This window comes from Gossypium hirsutum, chromosome D11, assembly GCF_007990345.1.
Source record: "Gossypium hirsutum isolate 1008001.06 chromosome D11, Gossypium_hirsutum_v2.1, whole genome shotgun sequence".
Taxonomy (NCBI): domain Eukaryota; kingdom Viridiplantae; phylum Streptophyta; class Magnoliopsida; order Malvales; family Malvaceae; genus Gossypium; species Gossypium hirsutum.
Window position 1 is genome coordinate 64,333,516 of NC_053447.1, and position 9,543 is coordinate 64,343,058.

Here is a 9,543-nt window from a genome sequence, read left to right on the forward strand (position 1 = left end):
CAAAAACCCTTCGGTTCCCCCTTATCACCAGTGGGGTTCTTTCGGCGAGCTAGTTGGCTTGACCACCCTCAAGACGGATGATTCTCTAATCACGCCCTCAAAGGTAACCAAAATCCAACCCTTATTTACTAATCCCTATTTACTTATTTCGAAATATGTATACAAAAAATAAAAAGATGAGCACCTTCTTTCTTTGAATCTATCCAAACTTTGCTTTTTTATTTTTGGATCGGTGTCTTTCTGTTACAAAAAAATGCAAAAGAGGAACCCCCATTACAAGGATGATCTCCCTCCCCCTTTCCATCAACTATTTAATGTCCATTTTATAGTTATCTTGCAACTTTTTCCTATTTGTTGTTTCATGTGGCTCGTTTTGCAGGTGTCAGAGGGGTCGGTGGCGACGTGACCGTGCTGGTGGCAAGTGGGCAGGTGACTGTGCGGCGACAGGAGTCAGAAGGGCTAGGGTTTCAGCTTTTCTGAAACACTAGTTTGACTTGGTTTGTTGGGCTAGGGTGTTGGGCTTATTTTGTAATTGGGCTCGGGTTGTAATGGGTATTGGGTTTGTTGATTTGTAAATTGGACTGGACTTTAATTTTATTTTGGTTTTATTTGTTCTTTGGTTTAATTGAAATGGGCTTGTACAGTTAGGATTCCGCAAAAACGTTCAATAATTATTCACTGTGAAAGAAAATAAGATTTTTAAAATCTATTTAAGAATCATTGTGGAATTCAATTTGATCTACTATAGTTAACTCCTAAAAATAACCCAACTTAATAAAATTATGAAAATTGTAGGTGAATTTTGATTAAGTGAATGCAAGGAGAGAAAACCCATTTGAGTTGAGTGTCTTTTCTAGTAGTGTGTGAAATCGTATTATTTGCAACTTGTAAGTAAGGTGGTTTATTTCATCTCCTAACAAGTTAATTCAAAGAAGTATTTATTAAATTTCACATTTTTATTGTTGTTTCAAATTAGCTCATAATTATGCTGGCATAGTTTTGGGATGACTGTCTATTTTTATCCATATATATAAACCTCAAACATGGGTTCTGAAATTAGTTCACATGCTTTTAAGGTCCTATTAGGCACATAAATCTGTAGAAGAGTAAAAGAAGAAAAACTAAACTTATCCAAAGGTTGAATAATTTGTTCGGTAGATTTGACTTCACTTGGGTTGAATTTAAACAAAAATTTTTGTACTAAATAAAATCAACTCAAAACTTTTAAAATTCTAATTAACTTAAATATCTTGGCACTAATTACGGCTATAATTGGATGAAGGATATTTGCAATATTATCACATTATGTACCTACAAATATATGGTTCTATTAAGAATGTCAACCTTGTCAACTCCGGGGTGGTTAAGTTAGAAATATATAATAATAAAATCAATAGAAAACAAGCAATAAATGTGAAATGCCAGCAAAATGTCAAGCAACCCCATTTTGAAAGTTTGAAATTTAATTTCGAACTAGATTATTCTAGGATTTGCTTCTTCAATTACAAGACCATCACTAGTTTTTCTTTAAGTCACATAGTTGTATTTCTTTCCTGATTCCAGTTCTTGATTCGGTATATCTTTGCTATATATTGTATATTTATGACATCGTAGCTGCTTCTATAGCTTATTTCTGCAGTGTTCATTTTATATTCAAAGCCAATCAATTCTTGGTCTCCGGTATGTTTCACTTCAGCCTTTACTAATAGGGATTGGTAATTTGAAGATAGAATTCTGATGATGGTTGGATTGATCTCTGTGAGGATTCTTTGTTATATGGATTCAGAATGAGTGCACGATATTGAAATTATTTCATACAAGTATTTTTAATTTTCTTTAAATTTGTTCATCTATAATTTACAGTATAGAAAAGAGATTGCCATTTTACTTGTGAGTGAAAGGCCTTTTAATTATGCTCCTCTATTATTGCTTTCATTTCATTAAACGTTAGATGAGAGCTTTTCTTGATTTACATGTCTCTATAGAACCCACATATTTAATATCTTGTTAAAAAATTTGTGAAATCCATGTATGCACAGAAATTTGACAATGCATTCTTAGTTTCTAATATATTGCATGTTATGCAGCATTCCTGACTGAGAGCTATGGATTATTTTTTGAATAAGATTGATAAACACTTGGACAATCACAGAAACCTCGATCAGAATATGAATGAGCTTAAAAGGAAATTAAATGATTTGAACGGTCTGAAGGAAGACATAGAATCTAGACTGAGCTCAGAGCTGCAGCCAACAAAGAAACTCAAGAAAGGGGTCCAAATATGGTTGGAAAATGTTGAAAGAATCAATGGTGAAATACAAAGCCTTGATGGAAGAATCGGAGAAAGCAGTGCTCTTACACGCGGTTTCCACGCAGAAGATGTGTTAATGAGGATGAAGGAAGTTGAAGAACATATTCAACAAGGCAAATTTTGTGAAGGTTTGGTGGTTGACAATCCTCGACGGATTGGACAAGTTTTATCGACTTCAACTCTATCAGGTGAAGCTACGAAGTTATGCATCGAAGAAATTTGGCAGTGCTTGATGAATGATGAGGTTCGAAAAATTGGAGTTTGGGGGATGGGAGGAGTAGGGAAAACAAGCATTATGAAGCATATAAACAATCGACTCTTGAAAGAGACCCACAAGTTCGATGTTGTGATTTGGATCACTGTATCAAAGGAGATGAGTCTTGCTAAACTGCAGAAAGACCTTGCAAGTAAACTTGATGTAAAATTTTCTGGCAATGAATGTGAAACAACAAGGGCAGGGATGTTGTTTGAAACATTGTCTTTCAAGTTCAGTAGGTTTGTGATCATCTTGGACGATGTATGGGAGAAGGTTTCCTTTGAGCAGGTAGGAATCCCTGAGTCATCTAATGGGAGTAAATTAGTGTTAACAACGCGATCACTTGATGTGTGTCGACATGTGGGTTGTAATAGAGTAATTCAAATAAAGCCTCTTGCAGAAGAAGAGGCATGGAACTTGTTCTTGGAGATTGTAGGTGGAATATTCTAAATATTCCAGGATTGGAACCAGTTGCAAAATCAATAACTAAGCATTGTGCGGGTTTGCCCTTGGGAGTAATAGTTGTAGCTGCTTGTATGAAGGGACTTGATGACCTTTTTGAATGGAGGAATGCGCTAAAGGAACTAAGTTTAGCAAGACAAAGTGTTAATGGATTGGAAGATGAGGTGATCCAACAATTGCGATTTAGTTATGATCGTTTAAAGGATCAAAAACTTCAACACTGTTTCCTCAACTGTGCCTTATATCCTGCAGATTTTGCAATCAGAGAGATAGATCTTGTTCATCTTTGGATTGCAGAAGGGCTTGTCGAAGAAATGAACAGTAGGCAAGCAGAGTATGACAAGGGTTGTGCAATAATGAATAGACTCATAAACAACTGTTTGTTAGAAGTTCCTACGGAAACGGAAACAGAAAATGGAAGATGTGTAAAGATGCATGATCTTGTAAGGGACATGGCATTACATATCACATGTGGAACACCTCGATTCTTGGTAAAAGCTGGCATGAGATTAACGGAGCCACCAGATTTGCAAGAATGGAGAAAAGACCTAGAAAAAGTTTCATTGATGGAGAATTGGGGGTTACAGCTTCCCTATCCTTTGGAAATATCTTCACCAAAGTGTCCGATGCTCACAACACTATTGTTTTCCGGTTGTAACATACAAAGCATTCCAGAAGGCTTCTTCAAGCATATGCACGGACTCAAGATTCTTGATCTTTCTGCAAATCCTATCAAGAATCTCCCAGATTCCATTGCTAATTTGAAGAACCTCACGGCGCTATTGCTTCGTCATTGTCGAAGTTTAGAGAAGGTGCCATCATTGTCAAAACTTAAAGTCTTGAAGGAGTTGAATCTTGAAGCAACAAGTATCAAGGAAATCCCTTGTGGGATGGAAAACTTGTTGAAACTCAAATACCTGAATTTGAATGGTATAGGAGACCTACATGAGATTCCTGATCGAGCATTATCAAAACTTTCTTGCCTTCAAGACTTGATTGTTGGTGAAACATTGATAAGTGGAGAAGATGTTGGTGGATTGAAGAAACTGGAAATTCTTAAAGGGAGGTTTTACGAGTTGCACAACTTAAATGCGTATGTCCAAGCTTTACATGGTCGAGAAGAACCTCTTGAATACATCATCCGCGTGGGTGAGAGAGGATGGGTGGAGCAAATTAATACAAGAAAGTACATTGAGTTATGTGGTTGTAATATCTATACCAATCAGATTATACTTCCGCATGTTGAGGAGTTATACATTAAGGAGTGCAATCTCAATTGTAGCGAAGGGTATCCTCTTTTCTCCAGGTTTATTCTAATCTCACTTAGCACATTCTCCTCTCTTAAATTTCTTGATATATATAATTGTAAAAGCATGAAAAAATTGTTCTCTCCAAATTGCTTGCCACTAAATTTACAAGAGCTTAGCGTATCGGAGTGTAACAAGCTAGAGGAAATAATAGCAATAGAACTTGGATGGAATCAAAGTGGAAAGGCTACCATGGAGTTTCATCTACCACAATTAAGGTTATTTTCACTAGGGAATCTACCAAAATTGAAGAGCATTTGCAGTGCTAATGGAGTAATCGTTTGTGATTCACTTGAAATAATTGAGGTAAGAAATTGTCCGAAATTAAAAAGGATGCCTCTTAATCTTTCCCAACTTGATAATATTAGACTTCAACCATCTGGCCCTCTCTCTCCTCTTATTTGGATAAAGCCAGAAGAGTGGTGGGAATCGGTGGAATGGGATCAGCCGAATGCCAAATGTATTTTAGAGCCCTTGTTGAGGTCTTGCTGGTAGTGTTGAATTTACATTAACTCCAATGATTTTTTTTTTCAACAACTTCTAATTGCTATTTGTATTCTAAATTTTGTACAAGTGGAATAGAAATTCCTCACTCTGGAATTGTGGAAAAACCAACTGAAACTTTTACCTGTTCAAAGTCGAAACATGGTTATAATATCTTTCATGAAAACTATTACGTGAATTCATGTTTCAAGTGGTGGAGCTTTATATAAATTTATGTTATGGCAAAAATAAGAAGATAGGAGTGAGCCGTCCAAGAATATTCAAGAAAATAACTCGAAAAACACCATTGGAGCGACTTTAAAGCATATTTCCATCAAGATTGAAGATTCCCAATTGATTTCTTAGGAAGTTATGATGGGTTTCTTTAGTTCTTTTGTTATACTGTATCTTGGATGTTTTTACTTTTAATTATGATCTAATTTCTAAATACTTAGGGGAGGTGAACCCTATGAAGGATTCTGTCGTTTGATTTTTATTTTATACAATAAATACTTAGTTTCTTGTTCTCAATTATGTGCGCATAATTCTTGGTTTAATATTTTTTAGATTATTAATCCATGTTTGATGTGCTTAAATCGGAGGTTGAATAGACCTTGTTTAAGAATAGATCTCGTGTAATTGAGTGGAGTTGCATGCAATTATAGAAATAGGAGGACAAAAATATAACAGATTAGAGTCAAATCTAATAGGGGAATTCATATAGCACGAGTTAATACGATAATAGGGGTTTTAATTAGAAATTTTTTTTAATTAATCAACCTAGAGTCAGTTACTTTTTCACTATTAGCATAATTCAAGGGTTTTCATGTATCAAGGAGTTAAGTAAACAAATTGCAAAATTTAGATTGATAATGATAGATGAAATCATTGCGAATTCTTTTCTAGGTATTATTTCGCTTTTTGGTTGTTAATCGATTATTTTCCTAATTTATTCTTTGTCGTGTTCGTTAGTTAATTAATTTAGTTAATTTTAGTTTCAATCACTCAAATTATTCGGTTAAATAATAAAAAGATGGTAATTATTGGTATTTTTAGTCTTTATGGGAACGATATCTTTGCTCACTGTAGCTATACTATTAGTTGATAGGTGCATTTTCTTTAATCAAATTTTTAGTTAGTTCCGTGACACATCATCTAGTTACGACCGATTGAATGATCAAAGAATAAAAAATTGTTTCTATAGTTACACATCGTATCGTGAAGATTCAGGGATCCTAAAGGAATAATTGATAAGGAATTGGATTGGAAAAGGACTAATAGAGGATATAGGTAGCATGGAAGCACACTTTGACAAAGGCCAAGCTATCCTCAGAACACTAGTAGATAGTTGCTTGTTAGAAAATGTAGGAAATGAAAGAGTGAAAATGCATTATCTTGTTAGAGATATGGCTAAACTTATCACCCATAAGTTGTATGAATCACGAACTAGCATTGCAACTTTTACACATGTATTGTTACACTCCAACATTTATATTTTTGATCAATTAAAATCATTCAATAAAAAACAACCAATCAAAACTTACAATAATTCAAATTTAATAAAAATAAAACCCAAAATTTACTTTGTTGATACAGAAATACAACAAAATAATTCAAATTTAATAAAAATAAAACCCAAAACTAACTTTGTTGATACAGAAATACAACAAAGAGAAGATATGGGAAATGACATGGTGGTGATTTTGGAGGTTGATTCACCCAGTTGAGAGCGGAGAGCTAGGGACTATAGAGAGTGAGATTGAAGAGAGTATGTAGGCAAAGTGTTGAGGGTAAGTTGACAGAGTATATGTTTGTATGTTTGGAGAGTCAATCATTTCTTCATCGTTCTTGAGGGTATTTATTGGAGGGGGTCTTGTGAAGGTATTGTTAACGTGCTAAATTTGCCATCTAACCATCATTACGGAACGTGTGGGGAGGATGCCTCTGATGAGACAGATCTTGTTATTCATTATAATACGACAGTGCAGAGTAGTTGAGCTCACCGGATTTGAAAACCAACAATATCAAGTTTTTACCAAAAGGTGAAGAGTTCAAAGTAATGAGTAGTTTTAAAACAAAAAAGCCTATGAAATATTGAAACCTACGCAACAACCCTTTGAAATATAATAAAAAGCCAAAACAAAAACAGATTAAAATGGTAAAAGGCTAATCCATCGCAGCTTCTTTCTCTCTACCTGCTTTTAAAATTCTTAAACACAGTTACGAAAACTGTCTTTAATTATATATGGTCGGTGCCCACCGAAGTTGACTTAGAGGAGTTGATATATAGGATTGATAAATCAGTTTTTATAATATTACCATTCATTTTATTATTAACAATTAATAAGATACTTTTAATAATTATTGCTTATATATTTTTATATTAGACATATTGATAATTTATTTTTTATTTTACAAACAACCTTAAAAAATTAATATATTTTTATTTTTTAAATATTTTAACAACAGTGTAACCAATAATTTCATTACATTTAAATAAAAATATCTTTTCCCCATCATTGAAAGCTTCAATCAAGGCTTCGGCTTAGTTTGGATGAGCGGTGTGTTTACCTTCGGTGAGGTTAAAAATAGCAGTGGCGATGAGATTAGTTACTGTAGCGGTGACAATGGATACTGTAGCAGTGAGATTAGAAACAATGGTGGAGTGTGTGTTTGGATTCAAACACAGCTGTAGCGGTGAGGTGAGAATAAAAAATAGCTATTAAGGACATCAGATTAGAATTGATATATAATAGAAGTTTTTAAATTATTTTACTTTTATAAAATTATTAAAATATATGAATTTATAAATTAATTTAATAAAATATTAAAATGTATCTTTCAATATTTTATTATAAATATTTTAATAAATTATATAATCAATTTAAATTATTTAATAGATAAAATGATAATTATTTTTAATTTTTTATAGCTAAATATTCTTTTATAACAATAATAAATATTATTTTCACAAATAGTGACAATATACTTGGATCAAATTTTGAAGTATCTAAACGGATGATTTTTAATAAAAAAATATAGTAACATAAGACATAACAAGTTTCATTATTACTAGAAATTAGATTATGATACAAAATGTTTTTATAAATATGGATTCATTAAACTATAATATAAATGCACTCCAAACTTAATAGTCATAGTTGTTCTTTTGAATGAAATTGATGAACACTTTAACAGCAGGAGAGGTCTCGATGAAACCCTTGAAAAAACCTTTAAATTAATTTTTTTTACCATGGTACTTAAACTTTTCTTTTAACCTAAGTTGATACATAAAATTATATTTCTCTTAACCAATTCAGTCCACCAAAATTAGAGTATACCATGTGACACTTAGAAAACTTCACGTGACATTCATAAGTACTAAAAGAAAAAAAATAGATTTATAAATTCTAAAAATAAATTAAAAATTTTAAATTTAAAAATAATTTATCAAATAAAAATCTAATTAAAAATTTTAGTAAGCTATCATTTTATTTTGACTCAACATTGATTATTGCTGTCCTAATAGTATTTTCAAGTTTTATATTATTTTTAGTTTTCAAAATTTAACTATTTTTTTAATTCTAAAATTTTGATTATATTTTTTTGGTTTTTTTTAAACAAATATTTAAACTATATATATAAGCTCTAGAAAGTTGAAATAATTTAAAAAATATTTGTTTCAAAAAGCCAAAAAACAGTATAATAATTTTTTAAAAAAATTGGAAAAATAGTTAAATTATGATAACTAAAAAGAATATAAAAGTTTTTAGAAAATTTTTAAAAATTTAAAAATATTTTTCACACAATATATATAAATTTTAAAATAATTTTCTAATATAAAACTTGAAAATACTATTAAGTCAAAATCGATCAATCCCGGTCAATTTCATTTCAAAGTCAAATGCTAATTTTCTAAAATTTCTATTTTGTAAATTATTTTTATAATTTTTATTTATTATTAAACTTTTTTAGAATTTAGAAATTTAGTTTTATTTTTAATACATATAGATGTCATGTAACACTTTCTAATTGGATTAAAGTGCCATGTGACACAATTTAATTTGGCCACATTTCAATAATTTTTTTAACAGTGGTGGACTGAATTAGTTAACAAAATGTAACTTTAGGAATTAATTTGGGCCAAAAAAAAATTCAGGTACTAATATGAGAAAAATGATATACTTTAGGAGACAAATGATGCTTTAAGCCAGAAAATTAAAAGAAAAGAAACCCTCCAAAATTAAAATAACGTGAACCTTTGTATTAGGGGTTAGATTACATTTTGTCCTCTCAACTCAAAAATAGACAAATTAGTCGCTATATGTTAGATTAGTGAATAAGTTGGACATTTTGTTAAATTTTACATCAATTTCTATTGATAAAAACTAGTTCTTGTACATCATTATGAGATACATATAACACACCACATGTAATTGTTTAGTTATTACATTAACCCTGTCAATTTTTAACATATATATCACAGTATAGTACCCGAACTTGACAACTTGTATCTACTTGACACCTATTTTTTTTAACCTAATTAGTTCATGAACTTGAAAACTGCAAATTAACTTATTTTTTTAGATACTTGACAATATTGCCAAATTTATCATCTTCAATCAATTAGATTATGCCAAGTATATTATGTCACGTGTACCAAAAATAATTTAATTTAAAATTTTTTTAATTGTCATTAATTAAAATAAAAAAACTTCTACTTA

The 9,543-nt window shown here is 31.3% G+C and overlaps 2 protein-coding genes across 2 annotated transcripts; both read left to right on the forward strand.

Annotated features, from left to right (window-relative positions):
* Positions 1 to 1,461: 1,461 nt before the first annotated feature.
* Positions 1,462 to 3,017, forward strand: LOC121223228 (disease resistance protein UNI-like). Its single transcript, XM_041104360.1, has 2 exons — positions 1,462 to 1,680; positions 2,088 to 3,017. The coding sequence occupies exon 2, from the start codon at positions 2,106 to 2,108 to the stop codon at positions 3,015 to 3,017; it is 912 nt and encodes a 303-aa protein (XP_040960294.1). The 5' UTR covers positions 1,462 to 1,680; positions 2,088 to 2,105.
* Positions 3,018 to 3,103: 86 nt separating this feature from the next.
* LOC121223229 (disease resistance protein At4g27190) lies at positions 3,104 to 4,831 on the forward strand. The gene has a single exon (XM_041104361.1). The coding sequence runs from the start codon at positions 3,104 to 3,106 to the stop codon at positions 4,829 to 4,831; it is 1,728 nt and encodes a 575-aa protein (XP_040960295.1).
* The last annotated feature ends 4,712 nt before the right edge of the window (positions 4,832 to 9,543 follow it).